The following is a 24,822-nucleotide window of genomic DNA, read 5'->3' as shown; positions in this document are numbered from 1 at the left end:
AACTTTTTTCAATGTAAATTCTTCATGAGGTAAACCAATTATATCATCAAATGAAAAAGATGCCTTCATTAAAATGAAGCAAAGTAAAACAACATATCATCAAATGATAAGTGTGGTGATAAAATATAGTGTATTCCTAAAAAGAAATATAAATTCGAATTTTAGAAATGATATTATTGAAAAATGGTAACTACGAATCTCGAACATAAATATTAAAAGAATATGAAAAAAAAACTATAACAACAGCTCAAAATAAAAGAAATGAAGTTGCAACCAATAGTAAAAAAAATCGACAACTAAGGAAGTAGTGTTATTGCTAAGCAAAACACCCCGAATCGCATGAACAACTCCACATCCCGAAATTGAGAACTCCACCGTAACACCATTGTGACGGCCCGAACCCTCCTTGTTGGGAAATGTGCCCATATTGTAGTAAACATGTAACTGTTTTCTATTTATTTGAACGATGAATAAATAAATAAAGCTAATTTCACATTTCACTATTATGTCTTTTGTATTTATGTCCTTTATTTTTTGCATGCATAGCAAATTTGTGACAAGCAAATATTAGCTCATTGATTGTCTAAGTTCAAACTGAAGATAAGTGACATTGTAAGGACATTTACATTGCGAGGAAGACAACTTACTTCTGTAGATAATCTAAATAAGTCTGTAATCCCGTAAAAGAATTGAAGTGAACATTTGATTCAAATACTGAGAAGGATTATTATGTCGTCTACAATTTCAATTGGGGAGATGGCTGGTCTTGGCTATCGGAGCAGTTGACTCCACAGGTAAAAGCATAAATGTATTCATTGGTAGAATGATACGTTGGATTGAAACCAAGATGAATTAATTCTAAATTTGTTTGTCAATTAATTCACTTGTGACATTCATGGTGTGATTTACCTAAATCCTGAAATAGTCATTGACCATGCGTATGCAACTCATGTGCTTTAATATAAGTGGAGGCTTATGCTCTAAAGATGATCGAGCCCGTAGTCGGTATGTTGGGTACATGACTTGTGTATGGCATGACTTTACTAGCAACAGTGGAATTCATAGCTCAATCAAAGAGTTAATGATATATTCTCATTGACATTATGTGGAACGTGGTCATGGGTTGCTCATTCTCGAACGAGTAATTTATCACAGTCATTTGTTGGCATTAATCATATTAATCATTAAGAAGACACAATGGTGACAATAGGATAAAATAAGATTGTATTGAGTGAACGGATTTAACTCAAAGAAATCAATGATATCATATGAGGGTAACACACACATGACGAGGTCATTGGACAAAACAGTTGGATAAATTGTTTTCGTAAAGAGTATACAATAAGGAGTTTTCAATCATGACACTTATTGTGGACTGACTCCATGATTAAGTAATTATGAATTACCGAAACGATGCTTATGGATATAATTGCAATTACTAGAGTCTAACTGTACATGTCTGATTGATCCCTCTGCTAGCTCAACAAAAGCTCGATCAGACTGCATTTGAATCAGAAGAAAATTCTACGATTTTAGAAATAATTTAATTGAGTCAATTTCTTCGATGTGGAATTAAATTAGGTTGTCGTGAGAATAGTTCAACTAGAGAATTTGTTTAAAAAAATTTCTTGAAAAATTAATTTAGAAAATCTAAGTGATTTTTTGATAAATTAATTTTGATCAAGTAAATTTAAATTAATTAAAATTAATACGATATTTTTGAAAATTAATTTTGAAGTCAGACAATTGATTAAATGGGTAATTGAACTTGAAAATTGGACATGGGGTCGTAAATTGGGTCCGGGAGCCCAAAACTAAGACCAAGATCTAAAAACTGATCAAATTGGACCCGGTTTCATATACCAGGCTGACAATCTAACCAGTGGCTATACCTGACCGGTCAGGTCATCACTGACTCGGACCAAATTGGTAGCAACCGAACTGACTCGGAGTGCATAAAGGAGTCGCACCTGCATCACAGGAGCCATGGTGTCGGCAGCTGCAACGGCAGCGTCTCGATGGCCGACGATAGTTGGCCTTCGGTGGTTGAGTAGTGTAAGAATTACACTCCTACTGGAACTCTACCAGGGAATTTTATTTCAAATTAACAATTTCAAAAATAATATTATTTTAATAGTTTAATATTAAATTTAATTTTATGTTTATCTATAAATATTATATTAATTTAATATTAAAGTGATTAAGTTTAATTATAATTGAACTCTGTAAACTTTCTCTATATAAAGAGAGCAATGGGTCATTATTTTATATATACTTGAATTCAAGAGAAAGTTGTAGAGAGAAAATTCTCTAAAAAGATTATTTCAGATAATTTATAGAGATATTTTTTATTTATAATTTGACCTAAAAATTTAGAGAAATTACGAAATTACCCACTAGTAATTTTTTTAAAAAAAATTCTAATTTGAAGCGAGCCCACATTTGCCAGATGTGAGCTTGAGGATAACGAAGAAAAGTTCTAATTTGAAGCGAGCCCACATTTGCCAGATGTGAGCTTGAGGATAACGAAGAAGACTATTCGGTTGAAGCGCTCATCCTAAATGAATCGAAAAGGTAAAATTCTAATTAAGCGTTTATTATTTTAGATATCACATTCAAGATCTTGTTTTGGAAAACAAATTTAAAACTTTATTTCCTCTAAATTTATTTTTTGCTACGTTTTCCAAACTTGTGTTTTCCAACACTTCTCATCAAAAACCACTACAACATAGTAGGATAATCTGTTCGGGATAAACCTGATTAATCAACGAATAAGTAAAATAACAAAAAAATTGAAAAGATTGAACACAAGTATTTTACCCTAAAAACTTGTAAAAGCTAATATCTAAATGTGTAATAAGTTATATTTCTAGGGTGAAAAAGAATCTATTTTAGGCTAAATTCGTAGGTCAAATAATATTAAAATAACCTACACTAGTCAGAGTTCGCCTAAGATAAATAATCAGAATTTCACAGGAAGAAGAAAACTGAGAAAATTGTATAACATATCGCCTCGTTGTGACGTGGTTGCTGCCTCGTCAGGACGCCCTTCATTGGGTCATCCGGACGAGGCATCTCTTCTCATCAGGACGAGGAATCTCTTCTCATCGGGACGTCAATGGTCACATCGTCGAGACGACACCTCTTCCTCGTCGGGATGTCAACTTTGTTTTAACAAAAAATGCGAGGTATACTCCACATAATCCTTTTAATTCCTTGGTGTGGTATGCTTCTCTCTTATATACAAGTGATTTACCCACTTTATATAAAAATTTATTTATTTTACATATTTCAGTAATTTTTTTATACAATTAATATCATAGCAACTTAATCGAATGTAAACAACCAAAATGGTTAAAATTTTAATAGATTAAGTTCGGATAGTTCTAATTCAAATTTTGGCCTAGTATAATTTTGAAACTTGACAAATAAAAATATTATACATTTACGAAAATGTATTGAATTAATCTATATTGTTTCGATAACAGATAATAGTATTTAATTCGAATTTGGATTTAGATAACAACATTCTAATAATTTACGAATAATAAATGAATTCAAAATTTAAAACAAATTTATAGATTTAAATTTAGATAATTCAAAAAATACAAATATACGACATCATTCTTTTCATAACCCTAAGGATGGGCATACTTTTTCATTGGCCCAAAACTTATATCTGGTCTTAACTAAACCACCCAAACGAACCGGGCCTGTGAGCTGAGCCGCCCACAATTGCATAGCTATTTAATTAACTCTCATAAGTCAAAGATTTTTCTTTAATTATCCTTTAAAGCAAAAAAAAAAAAAACTGAAGCTTAGCCTCGTTGTCTCGTAGTTCGTGCTCTCGGGTACACAGATCCAAATTATTCCTTCGTCAAACACCCTTTCTACGGTCTTCTCACGGCCAAAATTTTAAACAGCGATGTCGGGAAATGCTGAATTGCGGCGGTTGGTGATGTTCCAGGCGGTGCTATTAGTGGTATTGATGTTAGCTTTGAGTAATGCTCCGGTCGGTGACGCCATATGGTTGAACGTTCCTCCGACTGGCACTAAGTGTGTTTCGGAGGAAATCCAGAGCAACGTCGTTGTTTTGTCTGACTACGTCGTTGTTTCCGACGATCACGGTCACGTCCCTACCATTTCGGCCAAGGTTCGTTTCCGTTTTTGCCCTTCTGCTTTTTTTTTTCCTAATTTCTAATTTCGATCTGTTAGGACAAGATTGTTAGGGTTTTGACTCGCTTTATTTATTTCTTTATTTTGATGAATAAATGGAGAAAATTAATGAAAAATTTTGAACTTTGATGTTATTTGAAAATTTAAATGAAATAAGGTACAATGGTTAGATTTGTTATTGTTGAACTCGAAATAGCCTGTTTTCGATGTAGATTCAGAAAGTGTTTTATTTTAGGGGAAACTATCGACCGTTTAGCTGTAATATTTTTAGGTATAAACTGAAGAATTAGGACTTTATGAAATCCAATGGAATTTAGATAGAACTGTTGACTTGAACCCTCTTAAGTTAATATTTGTAGAATCACCATAGGGTTTTAGAAGAATGGAAATCTAAGGATGAAATTGTAAATGTAAGGAACCCAACATTGAAATTATCCCTAAATTTTCTCAAATTTGCTCTTTATCCCCAGATTTACCCCATAGGATATATTGTACCATGTTTTTGAACTGACATTAGATTACCGTTGTCTCGTTGTTTTATCTTTTTAATATGTTTTGCGACTCTGAAAAGGAAACTCTAAAGCCCCAATGGTGACCTATATTGAAGCATAATTTACTTGTCGCAAGCTTCTAACACTTGATTTGTATTCTATAGGTGACATCCCCTTATGGGAACAATCTTCATCACAAGGAGAATGTGACACACGGTCAATTCGCATTCACTACTCAGGAGGCTGGCAATTACTTAGCATGTTTCTGGACAGACAGCCATACTCGTGGGGCCGGAGAAGTTAGTGTCAACATTGAATGGAAAACTGGTATTGCAGCTAAAGACTGGGAGTCAGTGGCCAGAAAAGAAAAAATTGAGGTATTTCCTTTTTCCTCCATCAATCATGTTTGGATTTAGAGAGAAAACCATGGATGTTACTACTCCTATTCCTAGTGCAGAGTAAATGTTGATGTCAAATGATTTTTGAGATTGGCCTGCTTAAGGATTTTTATTGCTGCTGCTGGTATAAAGATGATTTCTTTTGTTGCTGAACTTCCAGTTTTCATAAACCCGTAGGTGTAACAATCTGCTTTTGCTCAAAAAGAATCAATATCCTTTTACTTTGCAAAGTTTGTGAGGTAGGCTGAGTAAATGATCATATGGGTGTCAAAAGCTTGGAACTTTATATTTTTTATCCAAACTTTTTGAATGACCTTGGAATTCATTTGATAAGTTTTTATGGTTTCCACTTAACATAATATGGTTTGTGAAAAAGATAAACGAATTGGTTTCTATACGCTTCGTCTTTTGTGTGTTTCATTTTGCTTATTTACATATAGGGTGTTGAGCTGGAGCTGAGGAAACTTGAAGGAGCGGTGGAGGCCATTCACGAGAATTTACTCTATCTGAGGGACAGGTAATCATTAATAATTTCTTTTTAGGGCTTGTTCAAACTTTAGGCTTTTCTTTAAGGTAAGCTAACATCCTCTGTTTATCCCATCCTTATCGGACCACAGAGAAGCAGAAATGAGGACAACGAGTGAAAACACAAACGCTAGAGTCGCGTGGTTCAGTATCATGTCTTTGGGTATTTGCATTGTGGTGTCAGGTTCACAAATTTGGTACTTGAAGCGTTACTTCCAAAAGAAGAAGCTTATCTAAAGTCCTAAACTCGCTGATTGGTAGACAAGAAAATTCGGAAACTTGTTTTCTTTTTCTTTTTCATGTATGTTTTACAGAGGAAAGTTTTGATACCCCATTCAGAGGGTATTGTTAACATTTACCATACTAAGAGAATTGTTTTAGTTTCTTGACACTTAAGTTAATGCTGGATCCGAGTTTATAAGTACTACTAAAAATGCCTTTAATGGTTAGTTTATAATTTTACTATAAATACCTTTAATGGTTGGCTTAGAACTAGGGTTTTAATTCGAGTTTTAGTTGTTGCAAGTTTGAGCTCGTTTCGATTCGAAATAAAGATTGAATTGCTCAAATTTGATGGACTAGTTTGTCTACGTAATTAACAAATGAGTTCAATTCTCATGCTCGAGTTTAAACTTTGATTATTTGTTTTGTCCATGTTAGTCACTAAACTTAACAGTTTTTTTCTAGTTTTGGTTTATGCGATGATGATGACCTTAAGCAAAAGATGGCAACTTGTTTTTTTTTCTTTTTATTTTAAAATTTTTATAAAATTATATTGACAATGAAAGCAATTTAAAAAAAAAAATTTAAAATTCCAAAACACGGAAAGGTTGATCACCCAACTTTTAGAGTGCATTAATCTAAAATGAAATATTTGTAGTTTCGTCACTCAACTTTTAAGATGCTTATCAAATTTCTAACCGTAGTTAACATGTACATATCACACCATGTTCACGTTTTAAATTTAGTCACTCAAAAAATATCATTTTTTTATAATATTGATCGGTGTAAAAAATATTAAGAATTAAAGTGAGAAAAATGATAGTAACTAAAATAATGCTTTAAAAATTGTCAAATTGTATTTGTTTACCAATTGTTGAAAGTTTTTTTTTTCAATATTGGCATTTTAAATTTATCAAAATCAATTAAATAACTTATTGAAAATCTCTTTTATCCTTTGATAGTGTCAACCAATTTATTACTATGATATTAAAATTAATTAAATTAATTTAGTCTCCTTTTAAATCTTAAAATTTAATTTTATGTTTCCAAATTAAAATCAACTCAAATAAATTATGTTTAATAATACGTAAAACTCAAATTTCTTTTGATTATATGATCTCGAGTCTTTCATACTATGCTAATAGCAAAGAAAAATCCTTACAATTAATTAATTTTATATTTCATAACAAACAAAATCCAGAAGTTTTTCATTACTCCTTTACTCAAACGAAGAACAAACAATTAATTTAATTAATTGCAATGATTTTTCTTTACTTTTAGCTTAGTATGAAAGACTTGAGATTATATAATAAAAAGAAATTTAAGTTTTACATATAATTATTAAATATGAGTCATCGAGTTGATTTCATTAAAAATATTAAGAAAAATAAAATAAAATTTTAAAATTTAGAAGGAGATTAATCTAATTAATTTCAATATTACAGTAATAAATCGATTAATATTATCAAGAGATAAAAAAAATTTCAACAATTGATTTAAGTTTTTTTATGTTTTGAAATTTAAATTTTCAATATTGAAAAAAAAATAAAATTTTCGACAATGTGATAAACAAATACAATTTGATAATTTTTTTGATACATTATTTTCGTTTCTATCGTTTTTCACTTTAATTGTTATTTTTCTTACCCCAATCAATACTTTAAAAATAATAATTTTTTAGGTGACCAAAATGAAAGTGAGAACATGATGCGGCGTATACAGTTAACTGTCGTTAGAGATTTAATGGTTGAGTAACTAAAATAAAAACGCCTTAAAAGTTGGTTGACTAACTAGATAGTTTATCCTTTCTCTTTTCACTACTATGAAAATTTTTAACTCCACAAACGATTTAGAAATTTTACTATTTATTTTTTTATATATAAATATATGAAAATTTATATCTTAAATGGATAAGCAATTTGTGTCTTGTGGAACAAAGGGTCAAATGTAGGTCTATCAAACAAAACCGGCTCTTTGTCTCGTCTAAAATAAAGTCAGACCAAACTGTAATGTCCTTTTCTCTTGTGTTCTTTTTTTTTTTTTCAATGTAATCATTTTTTAATATTTTAAATTCAATTGGTTATTAAAGTAGACATTAAAATTTGATGTTAAAAAAGCAGATCTTTCACTTATTATTGGTCCACGTGTATGGCCCATACTGGTCAAACTTTTCTTTCCCTTACCTACCCCTTGAGTGAATCCCAAATTACATAAAAAATAGTTTTTATTTTTTAAGTTTCAATTTTATTGGTATAAAATATGTATTTTCATTTTGAAGTTAGGCTAAATTAGTCAAATATATTGAAAAAAATATTAATCAGTAAAATAGATCAAATTTTTTTTTAAAATTTAAAGAAATATGTTACTTTTAGAGAAAGAGCGTGAAATCGCGTCAGTGAATGCGAATTCTAATAATTACAAAGAAATCAAGTTTAGTTGGACACACTTTTCTTGACATGTCAGCAGGAAAGTTCAACTGCGCGTGCTTTTCTACTTACTATTCAGAAAACACTCTTAATTGGAAACACTTTCACACTCCCTAAAAAAAGACCTATTTCTCTAAATTTTTTAAATTTAATTTTATATTAATAATTTAAGGAATTTTGGATGAGATGAGATAAACTATAAGTATATCAAAATAATTTTATATAAAAAGTATATCAAAATAAAATATTTAAAAGAAAAAAAAAAGAACCTTATCTTTAGCTTTTAATAGATTCCTCATAAATTTCATCACTTAATTTAATTTAAATATTGCATTTAATATAGTTTTTTTATTAATTTCTATTATTATTAAAAAATTTATTGAGTTTTGTTTCAAGAAACTAATTTAATAGTAAAATACAAAAAAAATTATATATGATTATAGTAAAACTTCATCAAATTAGATAAATATAACATTTATTATTAAAAACTATCCCCTAATAGATAAATACTATTAGAAAATACCGATTAAAAATTAGCTCGATTAGCATGGATATTGTTGTTAATACAGAAAGACGTGAGTTCGAGTGCACTGAAACACATTATCCTCCTATTTATGAGTTGAAGAGATGTTTTGAATAGTTAAATCGATTAAAGCGTCGGTTCAATTGATTTCGAATAGTTTACTTAAAGACAAACTCAACTTATTTGTTCTATATCTCGATTGAATTGTGATCTAATTGGTCTAGTTTGATTCTAACTGTGCTTAATCAAAGAGTAAATCGATCTTTTTCTATTAAAAAGTTCATCTATTTGATCTATTAAAAACTAGCGTGGTTAACAAAATAATCAAACAGTAACCTATAGTGTACCACGTGTATCTCATGCTAATGTACATGAACTAATTTTTTAATAGTAAAAATAGTTAAAATTTTAATAGAATATCAATTTACTCTTCGATTTAACATATAAAGATTAAATTTATCTATTTTTTAAAGTAATACTAATAGAGGTAAAATACAACTGACTCTTTATCGTATTTTTACCCTTCGTTTCTAATTGTATTTGTGAACTCTTTAGAAAAAGATAATTTTTTTTCCCCAATAATTTACATTATCTCAAAATGGCCTAAGTCACTCACTTTGCCTTTTCTTTTCCTTTACCCTTTGCTTCTCCTCAACGTTCGGTAGCCCATAAAGTCATTTAAAATGGACTTGAAAAAGAGTGCAAAACACTGTCAAATTCACTAATTAAAAAACAATTAGATTAAATCTAAACATCCCATTAATCCCATTTGCTTGAAACTGTTCAAAAATCAATTTCAAATAACACCTATGTATATATATAATTAAATAAGTAGAGCAAAAAGTGAGTGTTTAGAGAAAGAAAGAGAAAGGGTGTTGTCAAATTTCAGTAGTTAATTGAGAGAGAGAGAGAGAGCGAGAGGGATGGCATATGCCTACCATTAACACTTGTGTTACAATCCACACACCCATTGTTAATAAGGGTTCTGTTCTTGGTGGCAATGGTGTTAAAAGTGAGTTTTCTAGAGAGTGAAAGATAGAAGAAAAGGACCCATTCTTTTGTTTTTTTTTTGTTTTGGTTCCAGATGCTCTTTCAATGGGGAAAAATGAAGACCCAAATCTACAACAAAGGGAACAACAAAGTATTGAATCAAGGAACAATGAAGGGTATCATCAAGGATTCTTCTTTTATGGGAGATTTTGGATGGTTTTTTCAAGCTTTACAAATGAGTTCAATTTCAGATGTGTTTTCATTTTGTTCCTCAGTTTATCAGTGTTATTGCCTGGGATCTTTTGGATCTTCCCTTTTCGTTCTATAAAATCTGGGTTTGATGCTAAACAAGCTATTAAGCTCAGTGGTAAGCCATTTTACCTTATTGAAGTTCAATTTTATTTTTATTTTTATTTTTTTTAAAGTTTGGTACCAATTTCTTTGTTTGATTAGGTTTTCTTTTTTTGTTGTTTCCACCAAATGGGTATTTTTTATTTTTAAATTTTCACTGCATTTTTGTTGTTTAATTTGGATCCTCAAGTGTTGAAAGCCAATGGGTATTTCAAGATCTGTACTTTGAAATCTGGAATTTTGGTGTTCTTCATAGATTTCTAATGATTTCTTTTGAGTAAGTATGGACATGCATTTATTTCACTTTCTTTTATTAAGGCAAGTTCATCTTTTATTCCCAAATAGGAACTATATATTTCTATTTTATTGCAATTTTATTTAATGTTTAAATTTATGGTTCCAATTAAAAAAGTATCATTAGAAGTAAATATTTTGCTATATTTAGATCATTTTCTCATTTTAGCAATAGGGAGCAAACCATTAATGGTTTGTTTGAAATTTCAATGCCAAATTTATGAGACAAGGGCTATGTTTTTTTTATTGTTTTTCCATAGCTTAAATTGATAAGCAAGTTGTTGATCACAAAGAAAAATGGTGATATTTTGCAACATCATGTACCACTTTGTAAGTATCCGATTCACTATCAAACTCTATGGTCTTCCTTGATATGTTTACTTTCTCAAAATGTGCTATTAAACTCGATCTTTTCGGCTTTGGTCTATATGCATATCGAAATAAGACCTTTTCCATTGGTTGTATTTCAATAAGTTTTCCTTGTTTGTTGCTTATATCATCATTTAATCTTTTTGCAGCTCCGGTTCATGCATACTTTACGCTCGAGAAACCAGTGTCCGAGCTTGTTCAGCACATTCAAAAGTTGGAGTATGATATATATGAAGAAATAGGTGTTCCGGATACTAAGGTTTTTAGGACAAACTTCTGCCATTGTTTTACATATAATTTACCGTCGTATTATGTGAGAAGTCGATCTAAAAGCTACTCATTTTCAACAGGTGGCTATCTTATCCATGCACCAGTCCAGTGTGCCTAACTCGACGTATGTAGTGTTTGGTGTTCTTCCCGATCCCGTAAATAGACTGATAAACCAAATATCCCTAAGCGTGCTGAGAGAGTCTTTAATCGAGCTGTTCCTCCAACACTCCAATCTGACTTTGACAACCTCCGTTTTTGGACAGCCTTCTAAGTTTGAGATTTTAAAGTTTCCTGGGGGGATCACAATAACCCCCTTACAATCCGCTTCGATCTTTCAAAAAACCCAGATTCTATTCAATTTTACTTTGTATAATTCGATATCTGAAATAGATGACAAATTCATGGAGTTAATGGATCAGCTACAATATGGATTGCATTTGAGGTCTTATGAGGTATGACATCAATTCCAACTTTCGAGCAATGTTCACTTATTCACTTTCACTATTGGTTCGTTTCCAGGTTGATCTATGGTAGCCTTAAGATATGGTGGAACCGAAATCAGGGTTTCAGGGAAGAGAAGAGAATCTATTTGAGTCCCATTTTTTCGATATTACTTGTTTTTAATAGTTTTTATTTGTTAATTGCAGAATTTGTTTGTGCAAATAACAAACATAAATGGATCCACGATGTCCTCTCCGGTCATAGTTCAAGCTTCTATTATGTCGAATGGTTTCAGTAGCCTTTTGCCTCAGAGATTAAAGCAGTTGGCTCAAACCATCACCGGCTCTCCTGCGAAGAATCTTGGTCTTAATAATTCGGTTTTCGGTAGAGTTAAAAGCATTAGCTTATCGTCTTATCTGAATGGTACACTTCCTACTCCTCCTCCCACTCCTTCACCAGCTCCATCTCCAGGGCTGTTGATAGCCCCCAGTCCTATATCTTCACCGGCTCACTCTCCAGCACCATCACCCGAGGAACATCATCTTCTGCCTTGTCCCAACTGCAAATCTCCTGCTCCTTCCAGTCATAGTCCTTTGCGTTCACCAGATCCGGGGAGTGGTTCCTACCCTACTTTTCCTCCTTTGGTTTCTCCTGCACCGTCTAGTGCAGCAACCCACCCCCCTCCTCCTTGTTATTTACCAAGACCTCACCCTAGCCAAACTTCTAACCACCAACCTGTAATGAGTCCTCGATCAAAGTTGTCCCCAAATCTACCACCTTTACCTTCAGTGTCTTACGGCTCTCGTCCAGACCAGGGTATGAACGGTATGAAAGGTCCAGTTTCTGCACCACCTGCGCAATCTCCATCATGTAAGAACATATGCTAAGTGAATTTTACAATTCTGAATAAGCATTTGTTTCGAATATTCATCATGTTTTTTTAAATTTATAGCTAATTGCTTTGATTGTTTTTATGTAATTGTTGTGAGCATTTGCAGCTATAGCAACAAGTGTTCTCCCCAAGCAACTCTGGTTATTGGCATTCTTAGGATTCTTGACCTTTCATCTCCATTTATGATTGAATTGAATTCGTTTCATGTCACGCCATCCAACATCCCGAGACATCAAAAAGACCATTATAGGTGATACTCGTATCCGGACTTTGATAAGGCAAAAACACGGTAGAAGCCCCTGCAAAAAAGTTCCAAACATTTTCCATCTCCTTCAGGCAAGCAACGTTCATTGCGCGAATGAGATGGAAGATCAACTTCCCCAGGGGGCAAAGCCGGAAATTTCACAGGCCGGACATCTTACGACATAAAAACATAAGATGTTTTTTCTTCCCAAAGGGTTAAATAACCCTAAAGAGATGGTGTGTGTGACTACTTAAAAAGAAGCAGTCATAAAAAAAAAAACATGCCAGGTTTGAGCAAGGAACCATCTCTTTGTATTTAATTCAAAGTGTAAAGAAAAATGCTGGTTCTATTTTTGGAACAAAAGTTATTATGTCATGTTGTGAACTGTAAAAACTATTGTTTTATAATATACTCAAGGAATGATAAATAAATAAATAAAAAACAGTATAGATTTACTAAGTCATTTATACATATGATTTTCATGTTTGATGGTTCAAAAGTATTTTGTAGATGCAAAAAAAAAAAAAAAAACTTTTAAAGGGGAAACAGGACATGGGTTTAAGGTTTGTATTGTACAAGCTATCATGTTGTTCAAGGAAGTGTTGGTATCTTGGGTTTTAGCTGATGTGTCATGTTCATTTTAGGTGTGTTTGGTGCACCAAAGGATTGGGATATGATATCATCCAAAGCAATTACAAAGAAGAAAATTATGTTATATATATACATATATATTATATACGGTAATAAATGATGATTGTTGTGCACTAGATGGCAGTCAGATTTATGTTTTAACTAAACAAAGAAACTTGAACCCGAGATACGGCTGATGTTTTTCTTAGTCTGGGCGACTCATTTTGCATCAAGTTTTGGTGGTCTTGCTTTTGCTTCAGTCTTTTCTCGAGGTTTCCTCGCTACCCTTTGAGTCGTTGGTCGGAATGGAATGGCATGGAGTCAACGCCCCAAATCTGTTGATTCTGTGGTTGAAGCCAAGTTAGATGGTTTGACCCTAAATCTCGTCTTTCCTTCAGTTTGTTCATGGTGGTTTAGATGCTTTGTTTGCTGTGGAATGATCTCCCAGGCCAAAGGTGTGCATACGGTCGATGGTGATGACGACTCATTAAGTTTTGTTGGTTTGCTCCTATGAACTAGGGTTCTTTGTGAGCTTTGGGTTCTCCTTGGGTTGTGTTAGGGTTTGTGACTGTTTGTACTTTCTTGGATTTATTCTTTTTAGTCCTTTAAACTATAATGTAACATTTTTTGTTTAATAAAATTTAGATATTTAACAAAAACAGTACACAAACTCGAAATAACTTAAAATTTTTAAACATGAATTGATTCAACCCGTACCTACACTACTTGTCTAATTGACTATTCTAGTTTCAACTGGTTTATCACATGTTATAAAATTCTTCAATCTCCTTAAAATTTGTGTTTAATAACACATATTCTAACATAATACAGAAAATATATATTTATAACAAACATATATTCATATCTAATACTCGATCCGAATATTAATAACATAGGTTCTTGATAGTGTCTACTCTCCTAACCATGCATGTGATTGCAATAATAGTTTAACAATTTCTCTAAGAAAAGAAACTAAATTTTTAACACTTATTTTCAATTTTGTAATGTGAAATTTAGTATACTAAAAACATATACATATATATACATATTTACATACACATATACATACATACCTGGCCGCTGGTATATATAGATAACCTATAGGATGAGCCAAGAGCGCCACCAGGAGCTAGCTGCAAGGGAGATAACATAGCTACTGTGTTACACAATCTTTATATGTATGTATGTATGTATGTATGTATGTAGCTGTGGTAGAAGATCCTACCCCTTTGAGAGAAATTATTTCCATTGATAATACTATCGAGAGAGTCAAGATATCCGCGAGTCCAATGAGAGAACACACGAAGAGGCCTCGAAGAGAGCAACCGAGTCCGCAACCAAGTTAAGCCATTTGCCAAATCTTCAACACCATGACCGACATCCCCACGATCAATCTCATTCATTTCGTAGTCACCAGGAGCGTTACCAGACTCATTGTCGATCTCGTACCGACAAACGGGGCACGTGTTGTGGATGTTCAACCATGGCACGATACAATCCGAGTGATACAAATGCTTGCACGGTAACTCTCTCGCTTCTCCACCGATCTCGAACTCATCCTTGCAAATGGGGCAATGCATGGTGTTGGTAACATGGCTTTCACTGATTTTCACCATTGGCAATGCTCCAATGGCTGAAGCAGTTGCAGGGGGAGCCCCTTCAATGCCTGCATTACTCGGTTGCTGGTCTGGTGGTTCAACGAAACTGAGAGTGATCCAAGGTCCATTTTCGGGACCCGATTCCCATCGAATTCTTCGACCAAAATCAATATTTGTATAGGATTCAAGGCTTAGAGACATGTTTTATGTAATACAAATGGGGATTGATTCTATTTTCAAAAGCACCTTATATATAAACAAAAAAGCGAGAAAAAGGATACCTTCTGGATATACAGCAAGTGATACCTTTTTCTCCTTAAACAGGAACCATTTTTCCTGGATTTTCTGTTTGTAATTTCCCCTGATTGTGTCTATCTTCTAGGAAAAGCAAAGGATAATTTAAGAAATTGATATTAAATTTCGGTAGCCTTTGTTGAATCCCAGGTTTCTTTATCTACCAAGTTAACCACATTTAAAAGCAAAGTCACATCAGTCTTCCATGGCTGTCTCCAAGTGCCATTGGCCAACATATTGGTGTAGGATGGCATTGGCTCACAATTCTAGTTTGTTTCTGTATCCACCTTGTAAACATGTGTGTGTGTGTGTTGATGTATATTACATGGTCCTTGTGAATCAGTGTAAAGAGATAATATGGCCAGGAATAATCACAGTAGGAGGGAACTGCCATGGTGAAGGTTTTACATTAGAATCAGTCCAAACCGTGTTCTAAGATGGCCTGAAAGGGTGGAGTGACCGAATATGGGGTCGGACCGGTTGTGATTTCAGTAAAAATGGCAGTAGCTCATGTCAAACAGGTAGCTGTGGCAGTTCCATTAATTGTACAATGGATTTAACTTTGCCCATTGTGATTAAGCCAACAAGTGATGTTGCCTGTTTGCCTACGACTTATCCCAAGAGCTTCAAACAAGTGTGCCCGGTGGCATCGAGCCATGCATAAAAGGAAGCCAATTCTAATGGCATTTTCCTTGGTAGAGAAATCAAGCTCCTTGGAGAGTGGCCCTTATAGGCCAATCTTTGAGTACAAGTGGGGCTCATTATGTAAACTATTTATAAGTTTACTTCCAGTTCACTCAACTTCATTATTAAATTATTCAAAAAAATTTATTTAAGTTATTGAACTATTAAAATCGTTGTTATATGACTTTTTCTGTTTACACTACTAGTACCAATTAAAGTTCTTATTCCCCTTTTCTTCTATAGTTCAGCTTAGTTTAACTGTCACGAATTTGTAAATCAAAATCCAAACAATTTTCTTTTTTGATCTTTGACACTGACTGTTAGATCTACTTGATCTAACATATATTTTTCTACTCGTCAATAGGTATTGATCTACTGTGTCAATCATTGAATAATTGCTTGGAACTTGCTAGTCAAATTTTTTTTACAAAAAGAAAATATTAATAACTCAGTGACTTAAATAAAATTTTTCGAATAGTTGATTAACTAATTTATAAAATTTTAAAGTTGAATAATCAAAATGTAAATTTACAAATAATTTAGTAATGTTGGGAGAAATTTACCCTTCCTCCTTTTGAGTCCTCCTTGAATTAGGATTGTCAACCACCTAATTTTCAACATTATCCACACTTCCCTTAATTAGTAACTTTCACAAAAACAGCTTAATTCAGGAATGGCTCTCACTTCTTCGTCTTCTTCTTCTGCCATTACTGCTCTGCTAAAACCTCATCTGCAACTTTCAAATGAGCCCATCATTTCTTTTTCTCCTTCCTTTTTCACCTTATCATCAAAACCACTTCTTTCATCATCCAAACCCAATGTGAAAATCAACTTTTTTCATCACAAACTGCTGTTTCCCTCAAATGGAGGACTGAAGCTTCAATCTTTTCTGGGCTTTTCACCAAAAGCAAAGACATTAAAACCCTAAAAGATGAGCTTTTTGATGCTATAGCACCTCTTGATCGTGGAGCTGAAGCCGCCCCTGAGGATCAACAACGTGTGGATCAGGTTCTTTTGTTCTGTTTTTTCATGCAAATTAAATAATTCTCTTGCTTTTTTCCATTAATGGGGGGTTTCCTGATTTTTTTAAATCAGATAGCACTTGAACTCGAAGCTTTAAATGAGATAAAAGAGCCACTCAAAACCAACTTGTTGAATGGAAAATGGGAACTTTTATACACAACATCTCAGTCACTTTTGCAAACAAAGGTCTTATCTTTTTTATCCATAAATTATCATTTTTCTCCATAAATTACCCAATTTTCTTCAAAATAATCCCATTCATGACCTTTCTTTTGACATCAGAGGCCAAAGTTATTGAGACCCAATGGAAAAATATACCAGGCAATCAATGTGGATACTCTCAGAGCTCAAAATATGGAAACTTGGCCTTTCTTTAATCAAGTAAGTACAGTTTCTGTCATTATTTTGTATTCAATTGGTCATCTATGGAGATCCTATTTTACTGCTTTACTCAAAAATCCTCACTATAAACATAGATTAAATAGTAAATTGATTATTTTTATTAAAATTTTCATTTATTGATTGATGGAATAATTAAACTAATACAAATGGCATGTTACATGTAGCTCATGATCGCATTGCCTTTTACTTACTTATGATCCTAAAAACTTGAAAAGAAAAAAAAAATTGAAGTATTGGAAGTGCGGAGTTAATTTTAAATCAGATCAATTTAAATTATCAAATTTTTCAATCATTTTGAATGCAAATTATATCATTTAGACCCTTTCAAGCTCTAGTAAATGGATTTCTCAAGTTATTTCAATTTTAAATTATTTCGAGTCATTTTATTGTGTATTACATGTTGAAGTAATTTCAAAATTAGTTAGGGTCAATATTTTTTTCTTTTTTGCAGGCCACTGCTAATTTAGTTCCTATAAATGCAAGAAGGATAGCTGTTAAATTCGACTATTTCAGAATCGCTGGTCTGGTATGGATTCTACCTTTAATGTTTATATAAACGTTGATAGTTTCATTTAACATTATTTCAAAATTTATGCCTAGTGACTAGTGCTATATTTTGCTAAGCATTCCTGTATTTGACACTTACCCTCGAGTCTCACTTGTAATCTCATTGCGGCAACACATTGTCCGTCGATTTCCGGTGATTTGCAGATACCGATTAAGTCACCTGGAAGCGGCCGTGGTCAGTTGGAGATTACATACTTGGATGAAGAGTTACGGTCAGTACTTTAGAAAAAAAAAACTCTATGCCTGAAATTAACTCGAAACCATCGCCTAATTGCTGCATGCAATCATGTTTGTTCATATTTCTGCAGAATATCAAGAGGTAACAGAGAGAACTTGTTCATTTTGAAAATGGTTGATCCATCCTATCGAGTCCCTCTCTAGCTGTTATACATATGTACGTACGTATACACGTGTGTATATATTAGTTTTATTCCCATGCGATGCACAGATTTATTATGTTTTATATTTAAAATATATTAAATTAATACATATTTTTTTCAATTTAACGGTTATACAAATAATTTAAGTAAATAACTGAAATAAAGTAATTGATAAATGATATATTCAAACAATATATGTGGTAGATTTGCTCATGTGTCAGGCCACCCGCTCAGGCTCGTTCGAAAAATGAGAGGATTTGGACAAAATATAGTACTCGAGAAATGAGCTTGAGTAAAATTTAATGCCCATTTTCTATAGGGTCAGGCTTTGGGAAATATTTTTTTGGCTCAAGCTCGACCTGGCTTGCCCTAAATATATATTATATTGTAAAAAATATTATTAATTATAACAATTAATCCCATTACCCAAAACTTAAAAAAAAAAACTTACCCAACTAAATAACCTAACCCAATATATAAAATTTTAAAAATTATATTTAATATAATAAAATATTTATTATATTTATGGTAGTGTTTTTTTAATATAAAAACTTTTTAATGTACTTTTAATGTGCTAGAAAATTTTTATTTTAGTGTTTTTTTAGTGCATTTAGTGTATTTTATTTTTAAAAAATTATTTTTAAATAAAAATTAATCTAAAAAAGTCAAATATGTGTAGGTCGGACTTAAGTTTACCTTTCTTAAATTAAGTCAAACTTAAAAAAAAAAATAAGCTCATTTTTTGGGCAGAACCTGGGTTTAGAAATTGATCTAGATACCTTATATGAACACAACCCAAATCCAACCTGTTCATGAGCACATCTAAAATGTGGTATTAAAATAATAAATAATTTATATTACTAATATAAATGTTAAAAAAATTTACACCCTTCCTATTTTTTAGAAAATGTGGTTCACGTTATATGAATTATGGCCTACCTTTTTACTGGGAAATTAGATATAAGCACATCACCAAAGCCGAGTTTTATGTTATATATAATGGTTTTCGTCTAGTTTGGGAACATGGCATAAGAAATTTTATTATCGAGTCAGACTTACTTGTTGTTGTTAATAAGATTTTGACCCCCTTGCAAAAACATGATTCTCTCTCCTTAGTGATTCGGGCTTCAATGCAATTGGGATTGTAGTATTGTTCATATTTATCATGAAGCTAATATGTGTGTGGATTTTTTGGCGAGCTGAGCATTCCAAAAATCTTTTGACGTAACTAAGCTAGTTCACGCTCTAAGAACTTTACCAATGATTATTCAGGAAGACATAATTGGTGAAGCTAAGCCTAATGATTATTAATTAGAGCGATCATGTACCTAAAAAAATTATGGCCTCCCTTTATAAAAAAATTACGACCATATAAATTAATTTCATAATATTTTTTATTTTATAAAAAATACCAATTGAGATTTTAAAACCCTTCTTAATTTTTGTAATATTAACAAATCTTAATTGAGATTTTAAATACATACATAAATACCCTCGTTATTTGGATTTTTCTTAGCACAAATAGAAATATATTTGACGTTTCAATTTATCGGTACTGGTGATTTACCTTCTTTAATACGAGAGAATGAGTTATTTATAGACGTTGACGAGTTTCAATTAAATTAAATATAATGGTTTGATATCTTTCTAATTTATTTGTCAATTTATGTCGATTGAGTTTTAACTCGATTAGTATCGGTATTGTTGCCAGTGCAGGAGGTTATGGATTTGAGTGCACTGAAGCACATTATCCTTCTATAGGTAAGGGTTGGGGAGGGACTATGGGTAGTTCTAGACATTGTATAAAAAACAACAGATATGATAAGAACCTATAATGAGATTAATATTTAAAAAATTTGTCAAATTACAATTTATTTATCAACTAAGACCGACAAAATCAGAAATTTACTTTATGGGCTAAAGATGAATCATAAGTTTTTGGAGGTCAAAATGTAATTTTACTATTATACTAAATTGTTGTTTCATAAATTTTAAAGAGGATGGACAGAGGCAAAGCCAATAATTTACTTTTTGGGGTCCAATATTGAATTATATAATTTTTAAAGGGTTAAAGTATAATTTTATCATTGTATTAACATATAATTTAAGAATTTTTTATAGGACTAAACTGAACATTTACCATCTTAGAGGAGCCAAAGTACAATTTTACTATTATAATAACTAGTAATTTAAAATATTTAGAGGGACTAAAAATCAATTTTACCATTTAAGGTCGAGATTAAATAAATTATTTACCATTTTTGAGGAGGCTAAAGTCACTACTTGCCCCCTTGTCTTACCCCTGCACAAATGTATGTACATTTATTATATATACTATCAGGATTTATAATGAACAATAGATAAAAGCAGGATCGAAGTTAGAAAATTGTTTTAAGGGACCAACAATGAATTATAAATTTTTGGGAACCAAAGTGAAACTATTATATTAACTTTTTTTTATATAAATTTTAAAAGAACTACAAGATAATTTTATTGTTTTTGAGGCTAAAGTCACCATCTACCTCTCCGATATAAGTACGTATCCAACACAAAAGTTTATTTTATTACAAAAAGAGAGTACATGTAAACCATTGCCACAAAACATTACTCAAAAACCATCATATTATCGATCATATATATAAAACTAAACTCTAGCACTACACTTAAAAGACTTTGTTGACACCAAATCCAACACTAATTATACTTAAGAAAGCTGATAAAAGCAAGCTATGCTTTGCTTATCATAGGCTAAGCAGCAGTGACTGCTATTTTCATGCCAGCTTGACAATGTCCAGAATAGTTGCAGATGAAATAATTTTGGCCTTTGACAAGCTTGATTTGATCCTTGCCGGACTGGTAAACTTTAGCACCTTTTGGGGTTGTGCATGAACTGTAACCGGCCCTGTTTACAGCTACCACATTGTGGATTGATGGGTTGTATTTGAATACTGCAATGAAATTGAATCTTCAAAATATTAGTATCATGTAAGGGACGAAAGTAAAAAATTATTTTAAGGGATCAGAGATGAATCATAAATTATTATGGAAATCAATATGTAATTTTATCATTATACTAACGTGTAATTCCACAAAATTTAAAAGACTAAATGACAACTCTACAATTGGGGGACAAGGCGAATGCCTACCCCTTTTGTCTTCATTCTTGTATTATATCAACTAGATTTTTCTTTAATGTAATAATCAACTCATGTGGTAAAATGTTAATTTGGATCAAATAGTTAAACATATTTAAAAACATGCGGATCTTTTGATACAAGAAGATTGTAGTAGTTTGTGACGATCCATCTATAGGGTTGAAAGTTAAAAGGAGATTAGGATAGTTAGAACATGGATTGCTAGAAATAATTGGAAAGGAAAGGAGAGATGAGAGAGAGAGCTGAGACTATTAGAGGAGAGAGTAGACTTGTTAATGGGTCGAGCTATCCACCCGAGTTTGAAGGCTTGCTCGAAATTTGGGAGGATTTGAGTAAAGATATGAATAGGCGTAAAATGAGCCTAAGTTAGCTATTTATAGATATGGGTAGACTTGGACAGTTATAAAGTGTGTTAATATTATGCTTAGGCTCGGCCTAACCCATGACCACTTATAGGAAAGAGAATGTGTGTATTGTCCTTCTATCCTTATGTTCATGGCCATCTAAGGGGTTACATTTGATAATTTCCCAATGTGTCATGTGTTGTTCATGTATTGGTTTCAAATTTTGTGATATTTATTAACCTACTAATGCCTTATTGTCGTAGGTATGAATTGTCATGTTAGGACAACGAATATATGTAACATGTAAATGACAAATACTTTGTCTATACCAGTGGTTCAGTCCCGATGGTATGGGGGTCGTGAGCTCTTTAGCTCACAAAATGATCCTTCTTAATTAAGGACATTGAGTCACGAGGTTGTAAGATGAGATTGTAAGGTATATATATAACTTGATCAAATTTTAAACACGTATACTTATTATATGACACCAATGCTATAAAAAATAATGTCATTAAAATTAACAAGGATGTTATTTTTTTTCTTTTAAATTTGTTAATTTTAACTCATTCATACTATAACCCTCCTAAAATAAGAAAATTTTTTTATTTAGATTTTCTAAAATTTATAAAATTTTAAGTTAATAATGGTAAAATTATGTTTGATCCTCTTAAAATAATAAAATTTTGATTTAGTACTTTTAAAAACCATAAAGATATAATTCAATATAATGGTAAAATTGTATTTTACAACCTATAAAAATATATAATTTAATCTTGACCCCTAGAAAAAAAATTATAATTTCACCCTTGATGATAACTACATATGTTTAAACTTTGATAAACTTGTTTTAAATATGTTCCATGCTATATCTGACTTAATATTGAATATTCAAGATTATGATTTGGCTAAAAGAAGAACTTGATTGGTGTAATACTAATAATTCAAGGATTAAATTAAACTATTTTAAAATTTGGAAACATTTGGTGTAAATAACCCTCGTAAAAAAATCCAAATAATATGCTTACCAAGTGTATCACCAGCCTTAAAACGCTTATTTTTGGTCCAACCAGCCACGTTAAAGGCCCAACCACCGGTTCCACCAACAGTATATGTTGCTGCTTGAGCCAACTCAAAGTGGCTCAGCAACAAGCAGAGCACCACCGTCGCCGCTGCCACCGCCATTGCACCGCCTCTTGCCTGAGCCATTTCTTAAAAAAAAAAAACTTGGGAAATCAAAGCTTAAGTTTCAAAGGATATTGAGTGATGAGGACTGAGATAACTATTGGGAGGAGCTGCCTTTATAATGAGTTCTTTTTTTAGTGGTGGACCTTGAAATTTAAGGAGCTACACCATTTTTCTTCTTTGAAAATTTCAACCCCAAATAAATGGAGAGCTGCGTTCTTGTCAGTGCCATATTAAATAACCTTGTATGGGTTTGGCCGGTTGGTTTGTGATTCAATTCATGAATGTTGTTATTAAGGGTTAATGTCATTGGAGGTCCCCCAACTATAATTTGTATTCTAAATTAATCTTAAACTTCAACATAATCTAATTGATCCCAAACTATAATCAAGTCCTTCTATCACCGTAATGTCAACTTGAGTGTTAAACATCAGTTAAGATCTGATATAAAGTATACGTAAAACACGTTGATCAAATTTAAAATGTCTACACCTACTATATGGGCAGCTTGAACCTGATCTATTGAAAAAGTTACTGTTGTTAAAATTTAAGGGCTATTTTAGGAACGAAGTTAGAAAATTATTTATGAGAGGCCAATATTGAGTTATAAAATTTCGTGCAAATTTATCATTTGTATTAATCTATAGTTTTGCAATTTTTGAAGATACCTAAATACAATTTTCTCTTAGGGGTGTAAATGAGACACTGGTGTTTGCAAACTACTAAAGTCTAACTTGAGAAAAAAAAATCGAACTTTATTCTATAATATTGATCTGAGCTATTGGTTGAGCCAAATTCGAGTTTAGTAATACTCGACTCAAACGGCTCTCGAGCCTTATCAAGCTTTTCATTTTTAATATATATTTTAAATATATTATTAAATTACATTATTACCCTTAGTATATATTATTAACCCAAGCTTAATTATCAAGTCAAGCTCGAGCTTGATACGTACAGGCTTAATTGAGTGCGAGTACCAAAATTGATAAACAAGCTTAATCAAGCTAGAGTACTCAATTATATCACGAGTGGAGCTCGAGCATAAAAATAGATATTCGATCAAGCTCAAGCCGAGTATTGAGTTCCAAATTTCAAGTCGAGCTCGATCTCGAGTGTGCCAATATTTGAGCTTCGTTTGGTTCGATTACACCCTTAGTTTCACCATTAGGTGGGGAGTGCCCCTACTTACCCTTAATGTCATCCTATTTGATTCATATGTTTTAAATATGTTCCATGTTAGATGTAAGCTAAACATTTAATGCCCAAGTTGGCAGTTAAGCTCACTAAAGGACTTGAATGATATGATACTGATACTTTGAGAATTCAATTAAAACGTTTTGAAATTTGAAGGTAAATTTCAAAAGTTAAATCATAATTTGAGGATGTATTATTTGATTAACCCAATTAATAAAAAGCATACTAAATTAGAGGAGGGTGAGCTAACAACCCACCACACCCCAACATCAAATGTTGATGACTCCATGTTCTAAGCATGATTTTTTGCATGAATCACCGAAACATATAAATTTAATAAATAAATAACAACCCATTGTCAGAATTATAAATAAAAAATTAATTTCATTGTTGAAAAATGGACCTTTTTGTTAGTATTTTCAAAGTTGGGAGAAAGACCTCTTGTCACTACAAATGACTCTTTTAGTCAAAGATAAGCCACTACATCTAAATCATCACAACACTACAAATGACTCTTTTTGTCAAAGATAAGCCACTACATCTAAATCATCACAATATTAGAATATACTTTGAAAAATAATAATTATATAATACGAATTATTAATATCTATTAATTCAACAATTTACAGAAATTGCAATTTAACAATTTAATTCAGTAAAAAAATTTGGTCAATAATGGGTTTTTTTTTCCTGAAAACCTTCCACGTCAACACTTTAGATATAATTTGGACTAACTATTAAGACTAAATTCTAACTA

General features: G+C 32.0%; 5 protein-coding genes across 6 annotated transcripts; 3 read left to right on the top strand and 2 right to left on the bottom strand.

Annotated features, from left to right (window-relative positions):
- Window positions 1-3,704: 3,704 nt before the first annotated feature.
- Window positions 3,705-5,986, top strand: LOC107898521 (transmembrane emp24 domain-containing protein p24delta3). Its single transcript, XM_016823997.2, has 4 exons — window positions 3,705-4,153; window positions 4,832-5,044; window positions 5,506-5,582; window positions 5,683-5,986. Exons 1-4 carry the CDS (start codon window positions 3,926-3,928, stop codon window positions 5,825-5,827), a joined length of 663 nt encoding a protein of 220 aa, XP_016679486.1. The 5' UTR covers window positions 3,705-3,925; the 3' UTR covers window positions 5,828-5,986.
- A 3,389-nt stretch (window positions 5,987-9,375) lies between these two features.
- Window positions 9,376-13,079, top strand: LOC107898522 (leucine-rich repeat extensin-like protein 3). Of its 2 annotated transcripts, XM_016824000.2 has the most exons (6): window positions 9,613-10,118; window positions 10,657-10,726; window positions 10,915-11,024; window positions 11,116-11,487; window positions 11,683-12,346; window positions 12,475-13,079. In XM_016824000.2, the coding sequence occupies exons 1-6, from the start codon at window positions 10,092-10,094 to the stop codon at window positions 12,552-12,554; spliced, it is 1,323 nt and encodes a 440-aa protein (XP_016679489.2). In that variant the 5' UTR covers window positions 9,613-10,091; the 3' UTR covers window positions 12,555-13,079. The 2 variants fall into 2 exon arrangements, with proteins under 2 accessions (XP_016679488.2, XP_016679489.2); XM_016823999.2 differs by lacking the exon at window positions 10,657-10,726 and having other exon boundaries at window positions 9,376-10,118.
- Window positions 13,080-13,211: 132 nt separating this feature from the next.
- On the bottom strand, window positions 13,212-15,062 carry LOC107898002 (E3 ubiquitin-protein ligase RZF1). Its single transcript, XM_016823563.2, has 2 exons — window positions 14,468-15,062; window positions 13,212-14,375 (listed from the first exon to the last, which is right to left on the bottom strand). Exons 1-2 carry the CDS (start codon window positions 15,039-15,041, stop codon window positions 14,341-14,343), a joined length of 609 nt encoding a protein of 202 aa, XP_016679052.2. The 5' UTR covers window positions 15,042-15,062; the 3' UTR covers window positions 13,212-14,340.
- Window positions 15,063-16,425: 1,363 nt separating this feature from the next.
- LOC107898523 (probable plastid-lipid-associated protein 4, chloroplastic) lies at window positions 16,426-18,311 on the top strand. Its single transcript, XM_016824001.2, is given in 7 exon segments — window positions 16,426-16,669; window positions 16,672-16,826; window positions 16,914-17,027; window positions 17,124-17,222; window positions 17,695-17,769; window positions 17,955-18,022; window positions 18,119-18,311. Coding segments are annotated over 7 exon segments (762 nt in total). The 5' UTR covers window positions 16,426-16,491; the 3' UTR covers window positions 18,192-18,311.
- A 2,419-nt stretch (window positions 18,312-20,730) lies between these two features.
- LOC107898524 (basic blue protein) lies at window positions 20,731-23,080 on the bottom strand. Its single transcript, XM_016824003.2, has 2 exons — window positions 22,715-23,080; window positions 20,731-21,138 (listed from the first exon to the last, which is right to left on the bottom strand). The coding sequence occupies exons 1-2, from the start codon at window positions 22,893-22,895 to the stop codon at window positions 20,939-20,941; spliced, it is 381 nt and encodes a 126-aa protein (XP_016679492.1). The 5' UTR covers window positions 22,896-23,080; the 3' UTR covers window positions 20,731-20,938.
- Between the last annotated feature and the right edge of the window lie 1,742 nt (window positions 23,081-24,822).

This window comes from Gossypium hirsutum, chromosome D04 (assembly GCF_007990345.1).
Source record: "Gossypium hirsutum isolate 1008001.06 chromosome D04, Gossypium_hirsutum_v2.1, whole genome shotgun sequence".
Classification (NCBI taxonomy): domain Eukaryota; kingdom Viridiplantae; phylum Streptophyta; class Magnoliopsida; order Malvales; family Malvaceae; genus Gossypium; species Gossypium hirsutum.
This window is presented reverse-complemented; position numbering and strand designations above follow the sequence as displayed.

What these genes read in the sequence shown, in the direction of transcription:
- LOC107898524 (XM_016824003.2), bottom strand. Translation starts at nt 22,895, where the DNA reads ATGGCTCAGGCAAGAGGCGGTGCAATGGCGGTGGCAGCGGCGACGGTG. An exon ending in TAAGGCTGGTGATACACTTG is followed by an intron (nt 21,139 to 22,714) that starts GTAAGCATATTA and finishes ATTTCATTGCAG; the next exon opens with TATTCAAATACAACCCATCA.
- LOC107898002 (XM_016823563.2), bottom strand. Translation starts at nt 15,041, where the DNA reads ATGTCTCTAAGCCTTGAATCCTATACAAATATTGATTTTGGTCGAAGA. An exon ending in AAATAATTTCTCTCAAAGGG is followed by an intron (nt 14,376 to 14,467) that starts GTAGGATCTTCT and finishes TCTCCCTTGCAG; the next exon opens with CTAGCTCCTGGTGGCGCTCT.
- LOC107898521 (XM_016823997.2), top strand. Translation starts at nt 3,926, where the DNA reads ATGTCGGGAAATGCTGAATTGCGGCGGTTGGTGATGTTCCAGGCGGTG. An exon ending in TCCCTACCATTTCGGCCAAG is followed by an intron (nt 4,154 to 4,831) that starts GTTCGTTTCCGT and finishes TGTATTCTATAG; the next exon opens with GTGACATCCCCTTATGGGAA. An exon ending in TTACTCTATCTGAGGGACAG is followed by an intron (nt 5,583 to 5,682) that starts GTAATCATTAAT and finishes ATCGGACCACAG; the next exon opens with AGAAGCAGAAATGAGGACAA.
- LOC107898522 (XM_016823999.2), top strand. Translation starts at nt 9,857, where the DNA reads ATGGGGAAAAATGAAGACCCAAATCTACAACAAAGGGAACAACAAAGT. An exon ending in TAGGTGTTCCGGATACTAAG is followed by an intron (nt 11,025 to 11,115) that starts GTTTTTAGGACA and finishes CATTTTCAACAG; the next exon opens with GTGGCTATCTTATCCATGCA. An exon ending in TGCATTTGAGGTCTTATGAG is followed by an intron (nt 11,488 to 11,682) that starts GTATGACATCAA and finishes TGTTAATTGCAG; the next exon opens with AATTTGTTTGTGCAAATAAC.